The 23,975-nt window shown below is 43.9% G+C and overlaps 1 protein-coding gene and 1 long non-coding RNA gene across 8 annotated transcripts in view; one reads left to right on the top strand and one right to left on the bottom strand.

The window, feature by feature from the left end:
- The window catches only part of SLC25A26 (solute carrier family 25 member 26), a 129,741-nt gene extending 112,514 nt beyond the window's left edge, over positions 1-17,227 (bottom strand). For all 7 annotated transcript variants that reach the window (XM_077325101.1, XM_077325105.1, XM_077325100.1 and 4 more), the window contains exons 1-3: positions 17,099-17,227; positions 10,797-10,953; positions 5,860-5,969 (exon numbers count right to left, since the gene is read on the bottom strand). In XM_077325101.1, the coding sequence (XP_077181216.1) occupies positions 5,860-5,969; positions 10,797-10,953; positions 17,099-17,131 (300 nt within the window). In that variant the 5' untranslated portion in view covers positions 17,132-17,227. The remainder of the gene's footprint in view (positions 1-5,859; positions 5,970-10,796; positions 10,954-17,098) is intronic.
- Positions 17,228-17,659: 432 nt separating this feature from the next.
- The window catches only part of LOC143834546 (uncharacterized), a 71,543-nt gene continuing 65,227 nt past the window's right edge, over positions 17,660-23,975 (top strand). The window contains exons 1-2 of the long non-coding RNA XR_013229810.1: positions 17,660-17,741; positions 23,308-23,568. This is a non-coding gene — a long non-coding RNA (uncharacterized LOC143834546). The remainder of the gene's footprint in view (positions 17,742-23,307; positions 23,569-23,975) is intronic.

Below are 23,975 nucleotides of genomic sequence, written 5' to 3'. Positions count from 1 at the left end.
CCTGTGCAAGCTCTGGGTCATGTCTGACCCTTGGGGTGACGCCATCTAGCGTTTTCATGGCAGACTCAACACGGGGTGGTTTGCCAGTGCCTTCCCCAGTCATTACCGTTTACCCCCCAGCAAGCTGAGTACTCATTTTACTGACCTCGGAAGGATGGAAGGCTGAGTCAACCCTGAGCTGGCTGCTGGGATCGAACTCCCAGCCTCATGGGCAGAGCTTTCAGACTGCATGTCTGCTGCCTTACCACTCTGCGCCACAAGAGGCTCTAATCTCATTTTATAATGTTTCATAAAATATGTTTTAGAAAACATGATGATGATGGAGCAAGTTGACTTATTACAGGGTCATTCAGCTATACTGAACATATTTCTGTTAACTTAAACTGAAAAATTACAGCTAGGACAAAAATTCTAACAGCAAGAAAGGCAGAAGATAATTCAGCATGCAGGGGCCAATTACCTGGAAAAACATAGGGGAGGAGAAAAACTTGGTAACAAAATCTGGAAAATACCACTTACCAATGAACATACATGCACAACTATTAATGGACCGCTCCCTGATTTATAGTGCTGGCTCAGAAAGGAAATATTAATGAGATTATTTCCAGATGCAACCACAAAAAAAATCTGGGCATGAACCACACAAGTTATTGTTCCACAGTAAGAAAGTACTATTCAGAGAGAGAGAGAGAGAGAGAGAGAGAGAGAGAGAGAGAGAGGTTACACATTAGGGCTAAATAAAAAGCTTCCGGAACATTTCGATCCCAGGGAAATAAAACACATTAGTCCTTGAAATTAAACCTCGCAATGTCCCATGTAAAGTCAGCAGCTGCAGCCATTTTTGAAGAGGAAGGGAATTCTAAGCAACAGTTAGCTGCAGAATCACCAAAATCAGTCCAAATATTGTATGAGGCAACTCTCTCTCTAGGGCCTACATTTTTTTACCACTCTGGAAAAGCCATACTAGGTCATATTAAATGGTTCAACTTTACCTCAGCATTCACTCTTCTTTCAATTGCCAGTCTGACTTTTCAGGTGTGATTATTAGAAATGCATAATGGTATTAGATATCTCCTGCTTCTAGACCCCATTCAGTTCCCCAGGGGACCCAAGCAAACTGTGCCACAGCAAACCACCAAAATCAGGTGTGTTAAATGTCTGTTATACCTTGGTTACAGTATAGAAATCATGAACCTTTATCCAATCAGAAACTTAAAGAGATCTGAGGCTTCTTGGAGCAAGTGTAGTGCAATGTCAGGAGGACTAAAAACTAGACCACCAACTCAGAAAAGGTGACCATGAGAATTATGACATTCTGGATCCTGACAAATTCTAAATGTCTGCTCTAAATTGTGGAAATAAAGGAACTAATCAAGTTTTACCACTGGATGCCCACTCAAAAAAATCTGCGTGAACACGTTTCATGATCAATATTTATGCTCCCTTAGCCTTCTTATATCTAGACCAGGGGTAGTCAAAACTTCGGCCCTCCAGATGTACATAGACTACAATTCCCATGAGCGAATGCTGGCAGGGGCTCATGGGAATTGTAGTCTATGAACATCTGATCTAGACACAAAATGTCTTCCCTGGTCTTTGAATCCTAGCATACATATGCCACAGAACAGGGAAGTTATTTCCTGTGGGAGTCACGTGACACTTCAGGTTGCAAATGAGGGGTGATATTTTAGAACATTGCCCTGAATTGAAAATGAAATCCTGCAGCAAAAATACTAACATCCAGGAAAAATAACTTTCAGTATAACCATTTGTCCCCTGTTGTGGTTTACTGCTTGCAGGGAATATTTTTTTCCCCAAATCCATTTCCCCCTGGAGTCAAAAAAGGTACAGTTCATTCTACCACCTCAAATTCCACATCAAAACGTATGCATTGACCAAGCATCGGTCTAGGCAAATGAAGTAGAGGGAAAGAGTTGTCAGTAACAGCCCCACATCTACCGCAACGTGTAATTCTGCCCCAACGTATCTTAGTTCTTGGAGAAGCGGGAGGGAGAGAGATCATAAATCGAAAACTGCCAGGTTTGCTGCCAGTGAAATCTAATAATTCAATTAAAAAACCATATTCTCACAGTAAAGCAAACAGTAGTCATCCTATTAAAAGATGCCACAAATCTTTCAAAACGAGTTATGTCTCAAAAACGTCCAGCTTTTCCAACTCTGGAATGTTATCATTTTAACTCACTTTGTGTGAACTTGTTATCATGGACAGATACTATCAAGCACTGTTCTTTTCTTTTTTTATCACATCAGGACATCACCTCAGCAGCAGAGGAAGGCTGAGACGTGATGGGAAAGGAAGATCTCAGAGACAGAGGCAACCTTTGCACCGTAAAAATCTGCCACCCATTACGTAGAATCATAGAATCTGCATGAAGAAACAGCACAAACAGTCTTGAGGTAAGAAAAAGATGTGCTGCTCATCATTGTAAAGTCTCAGTTCGCATGATCACTTTTGATATGAGCATCATCACCTAATGTGTAAAAATTAATGTGGTCTGTTTTGTAGTAAGTACCAGCTGTACTTTAAGCCAGTGGTCTGCAAGCGTTCGCGCGCTGCGGACCGCCGCTCCAGAGTGGGGGGAGAGGGCGGCCCGGGGGCCCACGCACGCGCGGCAGCCCCAGCGCAAACGCGCATGCGCGGACTGCCGCGCACGCACGTTTGCGCCCCTGCTGCTCCAGTCCGCGCATGCGCGTTTGCGCCGCCGCCATGCCGGCGGGCGCTGCTCCCCCTCCCGGCCCCTCCGGGCCGCCAGCAAATCGGCCGCTAAAGCAGCCGATTAGCTTGCGGCTCGGCAAGCTTCTCTTCCCTCCCCTCCCGAAACAAGAAGCTTGCCGGGCCGCGAGCTAATCGGCCGCTTTGCTCACGGCCTGGCGAGCTTCTCGCTGGGGAGGGGGAAGAAGGAGCCGCGGCCCGGCGCCAAGGCCTTCGCGGCCCGGCACCGGGCCGTGGCCCGCGGGTTGGGGACCACTGCTTTAAGCCACACGAGACTTAATTTACAACATGGCACTGAAATCCTGTAAGAAACAGATTCATATGACCACAGAATCTTCTAGGTTTACCCTCGGAAGAAGAGAGCATCTAACATGTTTTTGAATCTATTAACCCATATAAATTCCTAAACTACATTTTATTATGCAATTTATATTGTTGGGAGCCACTCCGAGTCTCCAGAGAAAGGGCGGCAAATAAATGAAACAATAAATGTTTAAAAAAAAGAACACTGAACACTGGCTAGGGAACGTCATTTTAAGCCTCAGCTCCCATCTAAAAATAGCATCAAAGCAATGTCAAAATGCTCAACGCGGTAATTATTGTAAAGCACTTGATAGATCAACGCTCAAGATACAGCTGGCTGCAGTGGTTGTAATAAAATGCAAATTTAAGGGCATTTCAGAAACTAATATTTTACTCAGGAAGATTGGACAGATGACTGAAACGCAACCTAATGACATCTCCTGAGAAACCCCTCCTCTTCACAGTAAATCATACCTTTCCAGCAAGCAAGCTGCCAAGTACAATTGCCGAGGAGACAAGCAACTCCTATGATGCCTAATTATCGAGGATGAGATCAGCCACTGTACGACTGTAACAGAACTCTATTAGAGGATACCCTTGAAATCACTGCCAGAAGACCCCCACCTTCCCGGTGACATTTCGAAACGGTCAGCAGGCTAAGCCCTTTTTTACTAGCCATCTTCCCTTACTGCCCTCACTCACCCATCAATCCCTGGGGTCTCCATTTTTCAAAATACAATCCTAGGCAGCAGACCTGAGAAAGACCGGCCACCAGTTGCTGTAAGAACATCTGACACTTACAGCAAGTTCATGGAGGAACACACCTGAGCACAGATACACATCTTTAACCACCATGCTTCACCGGCAGCAGAGATTTCATTTAAATATTTTGTTCTGTTTTGTATTGACTTTGTCTTTCCAAATATCCCTTTTGTTAACTACACTTGCTGTGAAATTATTATATGGCAGATTAATATGCCAGCGAGCTATGGTTTTGCTCCTCTGGCCCCTTAGTTTCACAGGGAGAGAGTGAAATGTTGGGAGAGAACAAAAAAATACCCAAAGGGATTAATTCTTCCACCACCACCACCACCCCTCCCACTGATGCAAGAGGAGAAAACTAGAGAGGAAAAAATATTTACATATAAGAACACATGCATGGGAAACTATGTGGATTGCTGGTTAGGTGCCTGACAGCTCCTAATTTACCGCTTTCGGCCTTTAATTGTGTGATGAATCTGCTGGCGGCATCTGCCATTCTCTGCCTCCATTCATCTTTATTTACAGGCAATTCACAATGTTAATTTGAGTTTCCTTCCAGCGGAACTGCAACCTCTTCTCTCTGCTCTCCACCAGGTCCTAATGGCAGCAAACCTAATTTTTACCGCTGTGTTTTGACCAGCATGTTCACCTGCTCTACTGGATAGAAGCTTGGTTGAACATCCAGAATATGCATATCACAAACCACCTTGATTAACCCATGAATATCTCAGACTCTATCATATCTTTGTTCAAAAGGCAATACTTGTTGCCTGTTCAAGCCAGTTTTGCACACGTTGCTGAATTATCATAACTCATGGGCAAATGATTGAGAGAGCTTATTCCACAGGGGAATAAGTACTGTCTATGCTTCTACAAAACACATATTCATAAAATATCCACTACCCATTTGTAGTGGATATTTTATGAGTGAGCATGGTGTAGTGGTTAAGAGCGGCAACATAATCTGGAGAACTGGGTTTGATTTCCCCCCCCTTCTCCCCCACATGCAGCCAGCTGGTTGACCTAGGGCCATAATTCTCTCAGCCCTACCTACCTCACAGGGTGTCTGTTGCAGGGAGAAGACGGGAAAGCAACTGTAAGCCACTTTGAGATCTTTGGGTAGTAAAAATCAAGGTATAAAAATATAAACTTTTCTTCTCTTGTTACAATCATGAAACTGAAGTGTGGGGTTTTTTTGGGGGGGGGGAGACACTCAGTAAAGACCTGTTTGCTACAGCCTGATTAGATCCTAATGACTAATCAATAAAACTATAATTACAGCTCTCACCTTTTTACTTGCAATTCAGAATACAGTGGAATAATCAAGTGAGGCTAGATGACAGGAAACAGTGGAGGAGAGTGAATCTCTCAATTTTTTGTGGCAATGATAAGAGACCCCACTGTCCCAAATCTAAATTTCTGGTTCAATTACTGACTTGGCTTTTCATCCCAAAAGAAAGTGTGCAAGAAGCAAGTGAGTGAGAAGAACTTTATTTGAAATAACATTAGATCATCATCAGAAAGAATAATGCAGGAAGTTGTATCAACAAACAGCCAAGGCTCCCTTGAGACATATTGGTGTCTTCAGAGCAGTATTTAGGCAATATGCTTCCTTATACAGGGTTGGGACTCTTGGGCCTCATTTCCCTTAGTAAGAGAGACTCGCTATTTCTTTGTTTCCAAGACAGGCAAAATATTCTCTTAACAGTTCTTTTAGGGGGGAAAGGTTCCCTCTTGGGCCAACAGGGAAAAATGTCATCTATTGAAAGTCATCTGTTGCAGACAATTCCAAGAAACAAAACCCGTTTTAAGTTCATATGTGTGATTTTATTAGGAAATTGTCAGAGCCAGGTTCTCAGATGTCCATCAAATAATCCTCACTAAAGACACTTATTAGACCCTCTACAGTTCCAGTCCATCTTGGAGACTATTTCGGAGGCAATGCAAGCTTCCCGTAGATGCGGGCATTCCCTCATGCAACTACACACCTGTGAAAGTGTCCTTTAGCTTGCTGCTTTCTTTCATAAACACACACAAAAGCAGACTTAGGTGTAACTTACCACTTCTCCAAGTGAGGCGGCCACCATGTGCGTTACCGGAGCTAAATACGGAGAGGCATCTGTGTGGAGCACGGCTTTCATACACTCATATGTGACAAAAAAGGCAGCAGCTGAAAAGCAAAAAGGCATCCAAGATTCCTTTTTAGTAAACACTGTTCTTGCCAGAAGATTGAGTAAACATCAAGTAGATTGTCTAGCCCAACACAGCTAGAGTGTCTAGCCAAACACAGTGCACTAAATTTTTCCTCCCCCCTCCCTGTCACAACCTGCGAGCCAATTACGATCTTCAAAAGGCCCTTTGCCTTCAGTTTATTATTTGCCAATACTCATTTTGGTACTGTAAGACGTTTAAGACAGGGGGCTAGCTTTTCAAAACAATACTGCATGTATCTTTATACCCTTCTTCTTTCCCCAACAGGGACTCAATGCTGCTTACAATATAATCCTCCTGTCCTCTATTTTATCTTCACAAAAATCACTCGGAGAGAATTTTGGCAGAGAGAGAGAGACTGGCATGTCACAAATAGATCTCACGTCAAAGTGAGGTTTTGAACCTCAATGGGGGTTTTCAAAATGGTGGCTGGGGTGCCACCTACCCTGTGAAAGGAATCCTCCTACCCTGTGAAAGAGAAAGATTTTAATTTTAAAAAATTCTACCCTTATTTGTGCACCCCCTCCCAAAGTGGCCAATGATGGGCCTGGAGAAGATGGGAAGGGGAGGGGCCTTGGCCATTTAAACCTTTGCTGGCCAAAAGTTCCTCTCACTTGCCGGGAAGAATGGGAAGGAGATGAGGCCATATGACATCAGTTCCTGGTATCTCAAAGCCTGAAAAACATTTAAACAGTGCCTCCACAGTCAAAAGGTTGAAAAAGGCTGCTCTAACGACTGGAACCCACTGACTCTCTAAAGCTCACCTTTAACCGTTTGTGCAGTTTTTAGTTCCGTAGTAGAAAACTGCATTTAATTCTACCACCACCACCACCACCCCCGCCAAAGCTTTCGTAAGGACTCTAGAAAGGTTTTGCCACTGCCCTTAGTGAAATAAAATATAAAATTCATCAGCATCACTGATTAATTGATCAAACAAAGTCTATGATCTTCTAGAAGCACATATGCTTTCTTTTGATTCTGAAGTGATCCATTTTTTTGATCTGCACTGCAAACTGGCCTGAATTTAAGACATAATTAGGAAAACTAAAATGGAAGTTACTGAGAGGGAATATCAGCTGGGGGAGGGGGAGGCTGCCTACTTGCAATGTTCTTGTTAGCATTCCAAGATCAAATATTCAAACTGCATTTTTAACTCAGCTAAGTTTAAAGTAAATTGGATGTCAACTTATTTCGCACACAGTGATCCAAACAGAGCCAGTTTGGTGTCGTGGTTAGGAGTGCGGACTTCTAATCTGGCAAGCAAGGTTCGATTCTGCACTCCCCCACATGCAGCCAGTTGGGTGACCATGGGCTCGCCACAGCACTGATAAAACTGTTCTGACCGGGCAGTGATATCAGGGCTCTCTCAGCCTCACCCACCCCACAGGATGTCTGTTGTGGGGAGAGGAAAGGGAAGGCGATTGTAAGCCGCTTTGAGCCTCCTTCGGGTAGAGAAAAGCGGCATATAAGAACCAGCTTCTTCTTCTTCAATCCCACCTTCCTCTCCCCCCAAGGAGCTCCAAGACAAAACATGCGTGCATCCAAAAAACAGGTGCAGCACAAAGCAGGACACTGCAGAGCATTATCTAAATGACAATTCTGAATTCAGGCCTTCAAAGATCAGCAAGCAGTCAAAGAGACCAGCTTTAGCAAAACAAGTGCTAGCATTTTAAATACATTTTCTTCCCTTCCAGCATCATACTAGCGCAAAGGAGTAGTATAAAAGAAGAGTCAAAGCCAGACACTGAAATCATGGCAATGGTTTCCGTTTGTTTGTCTTAATGAAGAGAAATCTAAAGAAGCATCTGCCATTCACCAAGTTCAGCATTTGAGACAATTTAAAAACCTCTGATTCATTCAGCATGGCTAAAAATAAATAAATAGCACATCTCCAAATTTAAAAATGCAAATGCTGCATGCAGAAGGTGGGTATTTAAGTTTGCCACAAGGAGCAGTTTTAATTGTATCACAGAGCCCTGCTGTTGCCCTCTGCTGCTAATCAAAAGATTCTTATCACCTCCAAAAGGAGATAAGAGCAGGGGAGATAAAGAAGAGAAAAATTTCATATCATCTCGCAAAGGGCTTAGAAGGTTTGAAGGTGCCCGAGGATGCCACTGTAAACTTTTCATTAACCTTCACTGAGAGAAAAAAAGAGTTCAGAAACAGGAAAGGCACTGCCACACAAGCGGAAACTCTTTTGTCACTAACTTTATATGAAATCAACCTTTTTGCGTTCCTCCCCATTTAGGTCTCCTCACCGACACACATTCTAGTTGTAACTCTAGTTCGGCCTTTACTGCAGTTCCATGCTTTTTCTGCTCCTCACTCACACAATCAAGCAGAGAGGCAGCAACGACTGACTGGGCCTTTTTGGTGATGGCACCAAAACTACAGCATATTATTTAAGAACATATATACCGCATAATCAGAGGCCTTCTTGGAGTGGCACTCGACATTCAAAGAAATAGAAATGTGGTATAAAATACTCCAAAAATGTCAATGTCACTAATGCCATTGACTGTACTTGTAATCTAAGGCAGTGGTCCCCAACTCCCGGTCCGGAGACCGGTGCTGGTCTGTGGCTCAGTCAGTACCGGGCCGTGGCTCCTCCTCGTCCTCCTCCCCAGCTGCTGCTCACCTTTGATGCTCTCCGGCAGCCGCCATGGCTGAGGCTCCCCCTCTGCGTGGCACTGCACAGCTGCTGCTGGCAGCACCCCCCAGTGGGCGGCGGGAAGTCAGGGCCGCCAGCGGGAAAGCAAGTGGAGCAGGGGCTCAGGCGGTGGCAGCGATGTCCCTCAGCAAAAGACTACCCCCCCCCCCGGGCCTCAGTAAAATTGTCAAGTGTTGACCAGTCCCCGGTGATAAAAAGGTTGGGGACCACTGTTCTAAGGGATAACTTGGATTGTCAGCTAAGCATCCCAAGGGTTGGTGGGTCTTAGAGGCATCTAAGCCATATTGCACCACACTTTACATAGCTTTGTGTTGAGGTGATCTAAGAGTTCACCAAGATCTTATAAAATGAATGGCTGATTGAGGCAAGGTAATCTCTTTCAACCCTCAGGTGCTGTCATTCTAGCATTATGTGCATAAATATAGAAGCAGTGAGCATGGAAGTAAAATAGTAACTGTAACTATATATATATATATATTTATCCCACTAAGGAGCTCAAATCCACTTCCATCATTCACCCTTCTTCCACCGTATCGGCACATCCACTTTGTGCCAAACGTTACGCTGAACCTTAGGCTTAGCCCAAAGTCACTCCGTGAGTTTTGAAGCAGAGTGCAGATTTGAATCCAGGGTTCCTCAGTCCTAGAATGACATTCCACTGTCCTTTACTGGGTTCTCTTACCAGGTAAATAATCCAAGGAAGTCCATTTTTTTTAAATCTTATGTACTGAGAACCATGAATATTATCTCAATATACTTTTGTAATTTGATGTTACAATTTTTATTTTGTTAATTTGGGGAAATACATTCTGCAAAGGAATGCTTGCTTGGTCCTTGCAATATATAATCAACTTCAGCTTCACCAAACTCCGATACTGCAGTCCGCCAAGTATTGAACAACACGGTTATTCAAGCCAAAATGCACAATGTCAGCAGGACTTATTTTAAAAATCACATTTTGGCTTGTGAACACAAGCTGAACTCCAGCATATGCTGAAATGTGTTACAATTTGAGACAGAGGGTACGTTCACTTGTTCTAAAATTCAAGAGTCTTCCCCCGGAACAATCAGCTGGACACGCAGAACATGGGAGACAGCAAGTTCACGGGCAACTCAACTTGAGCTTCAAGAAGCAAAACAAGTACTCATTATCTGGTCAATGAGTAGAGAGTAGCCATCTATAATGCTAAGCAAAGACACCTCAGAAAAGAAATTTGCGGTGGTTTCGTTGAAGGGCAGGATGGATAACAATACTGATTTCTACAATGTACAGGCTGCCCTTGTCCAGAGGTAGCAACAGACCCTCCACTGCAGCCAAGGAAGCTCCCAGTAGACCCACTCCCACTGACAGAGCCTGGCAGACTCCTGGAAAACAACCCAAGGTCCTTGTCTCCACAGCTTCAACAGAAACCAGGGCAGGGCTGAAGAAGCTAAGGCAGGGCCACAGAAGCCTGCAGCAGGTAAAGCAAGCCCAACAGCAGCCCAAACCAGGAAAAAGTAGGGGCAGGGACTGAGGGTGATAGTCTATCCCACTCAAGCTCTGGCATAACCAATAGGGCAGGAGTGAAACAGCTTCAAGGAGGAGCTACCCAGCAGCCCAGTAAGAGGGATGGGTAGGAAGCAAATAACTACCCTTCCCTTGGAGAGAAGCCAGGTATGTCCAGAAGAAGAGCAAATAGCTCTGATATGACAAGAGCTGTGGTCCTGGGGAAAGGAGAAGGAATAAGGTGGCATAATTCCTTTCCCTATTATGAGGCCTGGAGAGAGCTGTCTGAGACACCCAGCAAGGGCAAGCCTACGGAGGTGAAGAGAGAGGAATCTCAGAGCCCTCAAGCCTTTTAGTGGGACAAACAAGGTGATGGCCTAGAAATCATGCACAAAATTTTTACCTACCGTTTGAGTTGCCAGCTCAAGGTTGGGAAGTTGACCCTAAGGAGGGCAGAGACTTCAAAGGAGCATAATGCCACAGAAACGTCTTTCCACAGTAGTCATTTTCCTCTAGGAGGTCAGCTGAAATCCCAACAGAGTGCCAGCCACCCCCTGGAGTTGGCAACCCTACCTACCATGAGTACCCACAACAACCTCAAATACTTAACTTACACAACACATCCTTACCATTTGGGAAAGATCCTACAGCTGTAGAAGGAACACCTGCATAAATGCCACGGAAGCCACCAGCCTTCTTAAATCCTTGGGGACTTTGCAATCTAGTTTTGACTGTATCCAAAGGGAACAATACCAGGTCAACACACATTCCAGCTAGTCCTCCAGCCTGGGAAAATAGGGAGATTAAAAAAATAAGGAAAAATATGCATTACTTACAACAGAAAGACAAAAATGGATGCAGTTGGGCAATTAGTGGAAACTGAGAACTCTCATGTGGTGCAATACATTATAATATTAGAAGGTGGGGAGTGAAGACCAACGGTTCTTACTTGGCCATATATTCACTTAGCAGCCTTACAGCAGCACTCATGGGCACCACAGTGCCTCCCATTGGCTTTCCTGGTACTCATTTGTTTCTTCCCAAAATTAATTCTGGCTTTTCTCCACCTCACCCAAACAGGAGGTGCCTCAGAAGAGTTAAAGTCATCATCTTTGTCTGCGACCTTCCAGCATCTCATGGCAGACATTTTATGGTGGCACCTACTTCTCATTCACAAAATTCCCAAAGCACCTACAAATTTAACAAAATTCGGGACCCTGGCCTACAGTAGCCTCAGTTCCCTATCGGTTCTTGAGCCTCAGGGGAGGGCGGTATAAATGCAATCTGTTCCACATAATATATTTCTGGTAAGGCCTTGGAGGAGGAGCATGTCTCATGGCTTAAGTGCCACTCAGCGCTTAACACCCACTCAGGGTGGCTGTCCCACCTCTGATTACCACCTCCTCCAACCGGCTTGCCTGTCTGCCCAGCCAATCGCCTTCCGTCCCCCATCCCTGACCACCCCCTCCTCCTTCCACTTCCCTCAGAGGCTGCAGGTCCCTGCTGTGTGAGAGCTGCCCCTTCTGATGAATACTCTGCAGCCTTTCCAGGTCCTGGGGGAGGGGGAGTGGCCAGATAGCTCTGTGAGGGCCCTAAGCTTTTATGGGAGCTCATTTCACCAGGTTGGGGCCAAGGCCAAAAAGGTCCTGGCCCTGATCAAGGCCAGGCGAATGTCCTAGGGGCCCGGAACAACCAACAAATTCATACCCGCAGAGTAAAGGGACCTGCGGGAGGCATAAGAAGATAAGCGGTCCCTCAGATAGGTAGGACCCAAGCTGCATATAGCCTCAAAGGTTCTGTGAGCCCAGCCCCTGTTAGGGAGTACTTCCTGGACAAAAAGCCTTGCAGGAACAACCAGCTTCACATAAATCTGAGCTGGATGAGAGCTTAGCCTAGCCAGATGTTCAACAGACAGAGAGCTCTGATCAACAGGAAAGAATGGAGCTGCAGACAAACCAGGGTTTAGATTTCAAAGTTGTGAGCTCCTCATTCTTCTGTCCAGCCTCCAGTTCCCTGCCTTGTCAGCCTACTTAGTATTTGGATGGGAGATCGCCAAGGAACACTAACGTGGCATAGGCAAGCCATGGCAACCTACCTCAGCTCATCACCCATGAGGGGTTGCCAGCTCTGGCTAATTACCAGTGGCGAGTTAAAAACCGGCCAAAGGTGACCAAGCCAGGAAGTTTTACACACGCTGGCTTCCTTTTCCTTTGAAGACCAGCACCAGCATATATGGCAAAATGACATCACAAATGTTGAAGGCACTTGTTGGCTGTGCTATCACATGGCAGCCTTTAACAAAATTCCTTCCTGGAAGGGAGCAAGTAACATAAATTAACAAACCCCTCCCCCCAACCCAAGTAAGCACCCAAGCATTCATTAAAACATTCATTTGGTCCCAAAAATCAAGCCAGCAGAGATTTGTTTCAGCCCACAAGGTGCTGATGAAAGCTTGTTTTGATAACAGCAACTGAGTAAAGGTATCTTCCATTCCCATATTCCTTCTTATCCTATTCAAGAGGTGCTCACTAGCTATAGTTAAAGTTTAAATCAATAAGTTAATTACTCTTTTAATCTGCTTGGCTATTTTGCATGCATTGATTTCCTCTCCCTTCCAACCCCCACCCCCACCCCATATCCTGCTAGCTTTCCCTCCCCCGTCAGAATTCTTATCTCCAGCAAGTGATTAAAAAAGAAAAGGAAAATTGATCTGATTTTAATCTTGCCACCTGGCAAAAGCATGAATCAAAAGTTACTAATTGCTTCTTTGGATTTCAAACTTCTCTATCTTACATGCAATTTAAATTCATGAAGTGGCTAATGGAGCATCTGCCAGGGACTGCAGACACCTGAAACTCTACTCCATCTGTGGAAAATAGTAATGATTGGGCAAAGGACAGCAAGGGGGAAAAGACGCCCTCTCTCCGTGCTTCATTTGCAGCTTTAAGGTTGACTGCATTCTCCTACTTTCACCTGACTTCTGAAATATATGTTCTACTAATATGAATAGACTTCATGTACACGAGGCACCTGCAAGCCACCTTCAGTTTGTGCTGCATAGACCTGTCCTCTAGAAACAATGGAGAGGTCTAATAAGTCAGTGATTTTAACACATGATTTGCACATGTATGCTCCCAAGCCTATTGCCCCCCATCATCTCTAGCTAAGGACCTCAGGTGCAAAGTTAGTGGCAAAGCACCTGCTTTACTAGCAGGAGGTCCCTAGCCTAGCCCTTAGCATCCCCAGTTAAAAGATCAAGTAGTTAATGATGGGACAGATCTTTATGTGAGACCCCAGGCAAGCACGGTCAGTCATAGAATCCTAGAGTTGGAAGGGGCCATACAGGCCATCTAGTCCAACCCCCTGCTCAATGCAGGATCTGCCCTAAGCATCCAAGAAAAGTGTGTATCCAACCTTTTCTTGAAGACTGCCAGTGAGACAACAGTGACTTTGAGGGAATGACAGGTTAAGTCCGCATAAGGTATCCCACTGAGAAATAGTTACATTAATTATCTTTGATTGGTATATTAAAGTTCTGACAATACATAAAAGCAGTTTTCTAGTAACACGATTGATTCATTTCAACATTTTATCAAGGCACACTATGCCCGCTACTCAATGAAAATAATTTTGGTTAAACATTAGGAAGAACTGCCTGACAGAGTGGTTCCTCTGTGGAATAGGCTTGCTTGGGAAGTAGTGGGCTCTCCTCCTTTGTGGAGGTTTTAAAGGAAAAGCTAGATGTCCACCTGGCAGCAAGGATGATCGTGTGAAATTGGGCAGATACCAGATGGAGGGCAGGAAGGGATGAACTACTGCTCAGGGTAATGCCGATGGCCACTTTGGGTTCAGGAAGGGATTTTCCTCCAGGTAAGATTGGGCAGATATCCTGGAGGGCCTCTGGAAATAGAGCAGAAGTTACTGTGGGAGAGGGGGTAGTTGTGAATTTCTTGTGTTGGGGGGGGGGGTGGACAAGATGACCCTTGAGATACCTTCCAGCTCTATGTTTCTAATTGTGGTTACCTTTTTATGACTCCAGTTATTCACATTTTGTTATATGGTAGGAGTGATTTTATATCCCTTGTTTTCAGTTTCTTTCACTCAGCTGGGCAAAAACCAGCCTGAACTATGGCTGCTTACGTTTGTAATGAGTACTTACTTACATATGCAGTTTTTTGTGCAGGTGTAACATACCTTGTGGAGGATGGAATTAAAGCTACAGAGCTGAAACAAATAGCTTGGCATGGGCCTCGCAAAGTGTTGTTTGAGGCCTGCAAATTCTTACCAAATGCATACAAAGCATGAGGTAGTCTGTTTACATCTCTGAAAGACAATTTGTAAGTTACCAGAGGTTTATCTGGACGTAAGTATATTTTACAAAGACAGCCCTTGCAAGTGCAATTATAGAACATATATACATCTCTAGCTCCACAAATCATCCCTAGATTCTTTTTCCATCTTTTATATTAAAATATGCCACATTCTATAAAGTGTATATATAACGCAGCACTGAGAATGTCTTCCAAGCAGAGCCATCCCAATGTATACTCAGACAAAGGCATAAGCCCACATAATGGCGCCCCCACTTTCTCAAAATGATCTGTATGTTGCTCTGACAAACTGCATAACTGAATCTTTTTAAGCAATATGTTACGAATGGACTTACCTAAAATGCTTCCCAAAACAAGTCACACAACAAATCTCTTCCAGTTCCCAATCACTAGTTTATAGCCAATCATGACAAAAAAGGGGGGAAGTGAACGTCTTTGTGCAAACACTGTATGCCTTTTCACAATTCGCCATCTTAAAATATATTGCAGGAATTTGAAGCAGTAAGGCTAAGCTCTGGCACACAAAAGCTTCCCCTATAAGTCTTTAAAAAGCCATAAGACTTGCTCTTGTTTTTGCTACAGTAAGTTTAATGCTAACTGTCCCTCTGGTACAGAAAAAAAAACCTAGATTTGTCTCCCACACTTCTGAGATTCGAATAGTGCAATTTAGCAATTACAAGACTCAGGATGAGGACAAAAAGAAGAGTAGGTTTTTATACCCTGCTTTATCTTAAGGAGTCTCAAAGTGGCTCACACTTACCTTTCTCTTTATCTCTCTCCACAACAGGCACCTGAAGAGGTAGTTGGGGCTAAGAGAGCACTCAGAGAACAGTGAAAGGTCCAAGGTCATCTACCAGGCTTCATGTGGAGAAGGGGTAGGGAATCAAGCCCAATTCTACAGATCCAAGTTCACTGTTATAACTAGGAGAACGACATACGCTATCCTGAGCTCTTGGTATGAAGGATAAAAACTAGGAGGCAAACTCCCAATTTTCGTTCTTAAAATAAAGGCTGATGAGATGGAGGAGAAGTGGTCCAGATAGCAGCTTTGTGAGATGGAAGGATAGCCCTTTCCCCTGTACCATTTGCATGAATTCCCCTTCCCCAAAAGTTTTGGACCATGGGCAAAACTGCATTGGCACCTATAGAACAAGTTTGTTTCAGGTTTTGTTATGCAAAAGCCAACTATTTGGGTTTTGTGAAGGTTTTGAGACATTTTCTAAAATTACATGAGTAATTCATGTGTTATAAACTGATTTCCACATTCGTAGTACAAAGCAGGTGTGTGAAGCAAATCATATAGCGTGGGATTATTCACTCTGAGAATCTGTACCAGACTCTGAAAAGATGGTAAAGATAAAAGAAACAGACTGCTGTTGACCAGAGATTACACGTGTAGTTGTATTAAAAGATATTCTGAAAATACCTTTACTCAAAATCAGTATAAAAGTTTCTAACGGTAGGAGTGTAAGCACTCTAAAGTAAAGGAGGCACACTCCTACATTCATTAGAATATACTGCACTCAGCAAGTTAATGTACAGAGAACCAAGCAGTAAAAAGCAATTCCGAGGGCTTGCCTATATATCAAGATATTCCTTGAAACTTTTTTCACAAGATTTTTATAGTTCTTGTATTTATGTTTACAACAATCCAGGGACTGGAATATGAAAAAAGTACAACAATCCAATAAGGTAGACTGGAATAAGAAGGAAGGAAAGGAGGAAAGAGCAGCCTATCTGGAGCAGGAACAATCTCAGTTGGAGAACAAAAATTTGAGGATCTCCAGTCCCAAAGAAGAGCCCGAAAAAGAAATCATTGGCATCCCAACCCTATCGTTAACGAATGACAAAGAGAACATTTTGTTTAAAAGACAGGGTTTCAAAAAGGTTCAATACCATTACCTAAATGGTTAATCTTTATCAGTTAATTATATATATACCGCCCTCCCCGAAGGCTCAGGCGGTTTACATTGAATTTATGAACCATACTTGAAACAATCTTCTTTAATAATAATACAATAATAACAGTGGTTGTAACAGTATAACAGATAATTATCTCTCAGGATGCCATACATCTGTTCTCCCTTCTTTCATTTACCCTCAGAAGCCTGAGAACTAAGTTTGAATGAGAAAGAGTGACTAGCTCAACTGAGTAAGAATTTCAATCTGAGTCCCACACCAACTCCTCCACCACACCACTGCTGTTTAAAGATGATCCTCAGAATCACCACAGTCACTCCTGAGCCCAGAATTTCCCCAATTCCTCATCCTTGTCTAGATTATCACACCACTCCCTTGTTCTCACCCATTATACACACGACGCAAAACAGACTCGTGCACGCTCTATGCCAATGATAAATTACAATTCCAATACACGTACTTAGAAGTAAGCCTCTTTTTGGTCAGTGTGGCAGCAGATAAATCGTTATGCGAGGCACAAGGTCAGCACTCGCAAGTACATAAGATTCAACAGGCAGCATCCCCTGTCTTCCCAAAACCCCGAAACGCTTCCCCTTGCGAGGCGCTGTGCACCATCTTGCATCGTCACGTCCCTTGCTTACTTATGTGCTTCCAGCAAGCGCATTCAAACCTCTACTCACCGTCAGGGAAGCCAAAAAATTCCCCCGATCCATGTGCACACGAGACTTTCTCCAATAGCCGCAAAGACACTGGAGTCTTGCTGCTTATGGGCGCAGCCATATTACAACCTTTCGCCCCGCCTCCCCTCGGTCATGTGACCAATACTGGCTTGCATCGGCACACGGCGGCATCTAGCGCATGCCCAGTGACAGTAAGTGAAGCTTTTCTCTTTCCGTTTTGCCCTGAGAACGGTGGGGGCGCTGTGTTGGAGAAAGGCGGCTTCTGCCCGGTTCTCCCGTTACAGTGTAATCTATACAGATAAGGAATACCCAGCTCTCCATAGTTTCGGACTGTTAATCTTGAATATATTTTCATGTGCATTGAAATTTGTGCTTTCTGCTCTCCCACAACTAGGGTTGCCGGCAGAAAACTGTCCTGTGGCTTTTGCACAGAAACGTAATAAATGCACCTGATCAATAGCGTCGTATTGATAAGCCTCTTTTAAAAGAGTTATCATGTGGCTGTGTGACTAGATGCTGTGACACAGTCTACTAATGTAACAGGATTAACTTTTGCTTATATATTCCTACTGTTATGATGGTCAGTTCATAGTCTGACGAATGCTTGCACTCGAAAGCTCATGCCTGGAATAAATCTTTGCAGGTAAGGTGCTACTGGACTCTGATTTTATTGTGCTACTTCAGACCAACATGGCTACTCATTTGAATCTATCCTCTTTTAAAGGGATAGGGCATTTCCTGAAAGCCTGTAGCAATCCTAGTCGCAAAAAAAGAAGCATATTGGCGTTGCCGTCTTTTTTTTTTAGTCCTTTTAGGCCAGTTGCCAGATTGTGTGTGCCTGTAGAAAGCAGTCCTTTAACCAAGATGCCAGACTTTCCCATCAGGTTTTCAAGAGGCAGTTCTTTAAATTATTTAAATGTATATGCTGTTTTTAATTACGTAATTCTATTATTTGTATGCTTTATTTTGTTGTGACTCACCCAGAGCAAAACAGGAAGGGAGGGCTATCAAAATTAAGTGTATTGTTATTGTTTAAAACCATCCCTTTTTAAAAAAAGAAAAAGTCAGCAGAGCCATTTTCACTTAATCTACAGGTTGGAGTTTTGTGGGTAATATATGGACTCCATATTTAAATTTCTTTTAAAATGTAAACAGCACCATACTTCCATGGTTCTACCCTACTCTGACTGGCTGATTCCCCAAAGGTGGTGACAGGGGACTGCGATCATCTCCCCTCTCCCCCCCCCCCCTTGCTGTTTAACACCTACAAATGGAAGATCACTAGGGGGGTTGGAGTAAAGTGTCATCCATTAATGGTAAAATCAGAGTCCAGTAGCACCTTTAAGACCAACAAAGATTTATTCAGGGCTGAGCTTTCAAGTGCAAGCACTCTTCATCAGACTATGAACTCCTTACATGACAGGGAAAGCCCTGAATAAATCTCTGTTGGTCTTAAAGGTGCTACTGGACGCCGATTATATTGTGCTACTTCAGACCAACATGGCTACCCATTTGAATCTACCCATTAATGGTGACATCCAGCTCTGCTTCTCCTTAACAGCTGAGTTCAGATTGAAATCCTGAGCAGATGCCAGAAGAGACAAATGGATGAGGGACAGTAAAGTGAAGCTCAGTCCAGACAAGTTGCAGTTGGTCAGTGGCAAAGCTGCTTAAGGCCTGAGGAGTCAGCTTGTCCTGGAGGGAGTTACACTTCTCCTTGTTATAGCTAGTCTTTGCACTGCCTTCAGTGCATAGTCACAGCCAGCTATATGACTCTGCCATTATGGGATGCTAGCTATTAGATCAAACCTCCTGGTTTTTCACAGGATAGAAATACTCACCACAACAGATATTTTCCATGTGCCACAGGTAGGCACCAATTTGTTTGTATTAGATACCATTAAGTTGCTTCTCACTCATGGAGACCCTATAAATTAAGGACCTCCCAACTGGTCTCTTGTTATCAGCCTTTCTCCGGGCTTGCAAACTGAGGGCCTTGGCTTCCTTGATTAAGTCAATCCATGATAGTTTGGGTCTTCCTCTTTTTCCGCTGCCTTCCACTTTTCTTAGCATTATTGTCTTTTCCAGTGTCTCATGTCTTCTCATGATGTGACCAAAGTACAAGAGCCTCAATGTAATCATTTAGCTTCTAGAGAGAGTTCAGATTTCTCTCTTTGGCACTCCACAGTGTCTGTAAAACTCTCCTCCAACACCACATTTCAAAGGAAACAACTTCCTTCCTGTCAACCTTCTCCATGGTCCAGTTTTTACACCCAGACACAGTAACTGGGAATAGCATGACATGGCATAATTGGATCACAGACACCAATTCAGCAAGGGCCAGATTTCCAAAGCCGAGTAAACATAATGGCTACATTACCTGTGGCTGCCATGCACCCAGTGATAATGCTGCAGAAACTATTAATAGTGAATCTGAAGGAAACAGATGGCCAGTAGCTTCAACAGACAGCACGCAATGGGTGCTGTCAAGCTATGCAAGGCTTCGGCCTCCGTTGCTCCCAATATGCAAAGCCACTGATGCTGAGCACAGAATCGAGGCTCTTCAGCTTCGTAGGCTTCTCTCAGTCGCCTGGAGATAGAACCCATCAGTGCTTCATGCAGTTCAGTTTGTGGCGAATGCATATGGTCTTCCGAATGGGGACATGTGTATCGTCATTGCTTTTGACATCTTGGCACTTTAACTTCAGAGCAGAAATACAAATCTATCCCGTAGCGTTGCAGTTGCCAGGAAAGATCTTCCACAAGGTCAGTCCGTGGGATTTTTATTTATAAGATGTGTTTGTTTGTTAAAGCAGCATATTCACCGAAAGCATGATTATGATGTTCCGTTTAAGACCAGCCGCCTCCCTCCCCCGGCCTCCCTTTTTTAGAGGCAAAGTGATATTTGTTTTCAACCAGGACTGTGGCTGTCTCTTCAATCTGCCAGATCGGCTTGTGCAACAGACTAAAGCCTGACCGTTTCAGAAAGAAATGCTACATCTCCTCCTTTCTTCTCCAGTGAGATGCCTTCAGCCGTTTTGGTTTAACCCACAGCCAAAAACTCCCCTCAGGAAATAGAGCTGAAGCACAGATGACCCAATTTCTGCTTCTTGTGAAATGAGGCGAAGACTCCAGTAGTAGTTACAGATGCTCTGGACTTTCTCAGAACGAGAAACACAATGAGCAGTGATCTCTCCCCTAGCCAAGGAGGTGATTCAAATAAGGTCCATTAGGAGAGAATGCAGACAGGATACTCCAGCTATAGATAAAAGTAAGATAAAGGCCGGAATTCGTTCCTTCTGGTGTTGGTCTCACACTGACCACGGCAGTTTTTAATTGTGTGTGTTTTCTCTTATGTGGTTAACTTGGACATGTCCCTCCAAACACAAAGGAAAAATGTGACAAATCTTTTTAAGATTCTTGTGTGAATACACTATTGGCTTAAGAGTGAGACAGACCACAATTCTCAAGAGAGCAGAGCATGGTTTTGGCCATGGGTGGGTGGGCATGAAATGTTGCATTTGAGGGATGCCACTGTGGAGGTGTAACAATTCATTTCTGTGCATGATTCCGCCACCTTCCCTGCCCACATACATACTCTTCACTTAGAGAAGCCTGAAATGAGGATCTATTGATCTGTTTCCCAGCACATTAAAGCTGTCAAGTGGCAGCTATTAAAAACGGACAATTTGGCATTTATCAATCTCTGGAGAAATTAATTGCACACATGTTCCAGTGTATTTTCTCAGGCCACTGCTCATGCATTCCTTTTATTATCTTTGTCCCCTTCAAATTATGAGCACAGGGGAGAACTAGTTCTACCAACAATCTACAGCCCCATCTCTCTAACATGCAGAGAGACAGTGTGTGTGTCTTATGACAGTAATCTGAAATTTACTTTGTCTCCTACCCAAGTCCAATCAGAGTACCTTCCAGTTGTTGCCCCCATCCTCTTGTTAGAAATCTGGGGTGGGGAGGAAAGGCTATGGCTCAGTGGTATGACATCTGCTTTGTATGTAGTAGACTCCAGGTCCAAACTCTGGAATCCTCGGTCAATGAAGGTCACCTGAGACTCAGGATTGCTGCTACCAGTCAGAGTAGACAATACTGGCCTTGATAGAGCTATGGTCTGACTCAGTATAAGGAGGCTCTAAGACAGAGGCCCTTGACAATGTGCTTTTAATGACAAAGCCCTTTTAATTTGGGTTGACTTTCAGCAAACAGAATGATATTTGGAGATATTTTTCATGGGGTTTTCCTCCCCTTATATCGCTACACCCTTGTGATACATTCACGTATCTCTCAGGTGTTCCTGGGCTTTTCTTTTGTCTTTCTCAAGTCTGCTTTGCTGCAAAGTTTGACTTTGACTGCTGTGTGGGTGGGAAAGTTCAGATCATCCCAGTCCCACCCACGTGGCAGTCATTTTACCTGCCTTTCTCCCCATGGTGGGTATCTCCCCCTCAAATGTGGAGCACTTTCTTTGTTTTCACCTGACAATTGAAAATTGTTGTATCTTTATAAAAGTACAACAGTGTACCAGCTTCCCTCAGTTTTTATTTTTTAAGTACAATTTTTAAATTTATTTTTATTTATTATTCAAATTATATCCTGCCCCACACTTGTGTCCTGGGGCAGTTAACAACATTTAAAGTTACAATACAATACAACAAGTATTATAATTAATAACATCCGTGCCCCTTTTGTTGCAGAGATGTCTTCCCCTTTACATTTTTGACATGGAAAATACTTGGTTGGTAGACAGACAGACAGACTGACTGATTAGTTGATTTAAACGAAACTGGGAATTCAGTGAACCAGATTTCCTTATAACAATATTCAATTGCCAATTTTTAAAAATAAAACAACCTGAAAAGGCCCATGTGGCATGGGGAAAGAATAGCTGCTACCAGGCGATTGGAGCAAGGTACATGCAGGAAGAGCCTCTTGTGGCGCAGAGTGGTAAGGTAGCTGTCTGAAAGCTTTGCCCATGAGGCTGGGAGTTCAATCCCAGCAGCTGGCTCAAGGTTGACTCAGCCTTCCATCCTTCCGAGGTCGGTAAAATGAGTACCCAGCTTGCTGGGGGGTAAATGGTCATGACTGGGGAAGGCACTGGCAAACCACCCTGTATTGAGTCTGCCAAGAAAATGCTGGAGGGCATCGCCCCAAGGGTCAGACGTGACTCGGTGCTTGCACAGGGGATACCTTTACCTTTTACCTTTACATGCAGGAAAACCTACCATGTAGAAGTCTCATGGCTGCTTTGCTGTATTAATGGGAGCCAAATAAGACTCTTCCGGTGTACAAAATACTCAGCACACGTCACAGACTCCGTAGACTTTTTTGTTATAGTCTTCATATATTATTTCCTGCTTATGAGATGAACTTTAAGAAATTTTAGCTCCGCTCTTCTTGATTGTCCTTTAGAAAATGGTGCCAGCTCTTAGATATTCAACATCTTAAACAAAACTTTAAAATGTGTCTTCTTTTTCTTCACAATTGACTATAGATAGCAGTAGGAATTCCACGTTGTGCTTCACTGGATTACAGTGCAGGAAATGCTGGGTGGAAACCAGGCAAAATTTTCCGCTAATGAAAGAGGAGGTGTAATTTCACCAACTTCCCCTTCCTGCCTCAGAAGCCCAATTCCTGCCAGAAACCCATCATGGCATTCCTGAGGGTCCCCTGTTCCCCAGGAGTAACATTTCAGGGAACTCAATGGACTGCAGTGGGATGGGAGAGGCAGGAAATTTCTGTTTCAGGCATGGAACTGCCTTCTGTAAGAAATTAATTGAGCCTGGATCCCACCCACTGGGGAAATGCTTTCAGCCTGAATGGAGTTGGCCTTTGTAGCAAATCCACTTCCAGTAAGATAAATTGCCTCTTGCAGGTACAGCTGCCACTTGCCTAATTCCAAACTCAAATAATGTTTTGTTTCTTTTTTTAAAAAAACTGAGCTTTAATTCCGTGGGTAATTCTAAAGATTTTAAAGCGAGGAAGATCTGATTGGGGCTCCCCCGGTGCTAGGCATTGTATTGTTTTAATGGGGTTTTACTGAGGGTCTTTAGCATGGGCAACTTATAACCCACCATGAGCCAATCTTGGGAGTGGCGGGAAATAAATTTAGATAATAATAATAAAGATGCCCATATTTAAACAGAACAGACTGTGAAACCCAGCCATGTTTTTTTTCTTCTTCTTCTTCCAACCAGGAGCCGATACGCAGTGGACCACCAGCAGAACTAGCATGCTGCTTTCTAAAAAGTGAGGAAATATTTTCAGCTGTCATTTCTCTGAATATCTTTTTCGGTGTAGAATGATGGACATCTGAAGTTTGGCTAACACAGATCCGCCCTCCTCCCGATTTCATATGAATATAAGAAGAGCGCTGTTGGATCAGAACAGCGATCCATCCGGTCCAGTATCTTGACACACACAATGGCCAACCAGATCCTCTGAATAGCCAACAACAGGTAGGTTGCCAAGTCAGTCCTAGCCACCAGCAGGCAATAAGGAGGTAGGGCTGCAAGACTGAGGTTGAGAATCTCCAAAGGATTTGGGGATGGATCCTGGGAAAGACATGGCACTCAGTGAGTCTAATTCCATAGAGGCCACCCTCCAAAGGTGCCAAGGTATCCTTCTGCTTGTTGCCTGTTGGTTGTTCTCAGGGCGATAGCACATTTTGAGATGGGTGAATCAACTTTATGTGATTCCCAAACTCACACTTTAAAATGGAGAATGTGGTGAGCTGTTGGCTGGCCAGATGCTGGATGTGGGCGACATCATGCGGAACGGCCAGAATATAACACCAACATTAGGTAAGTATTTCACTATATTTATCGTGGGCAGAAAAGCCCCTAGTTTCCCCCAGGAACAGTAT

The sequence above is a fragment of the Paroedura picta genome, chromosome 3, assembly GCF_049243985.1.
Source record: "Paroedura picta isolate Pp20150507F chromosome 3, Ppicta_v3.0, whole genome shotgun sequence".
NCBI classification, from domain to species: Eukaryota; Metazoa; Chordata; class Lepidosauria; order Squamata; family Gekkonidae; genus Paroedura; species Paroedura picta.
Note: the sequence above shows the minus strand (reverse complement) of the source record. Positions and strands in the feature narration are given on the sequence as shown.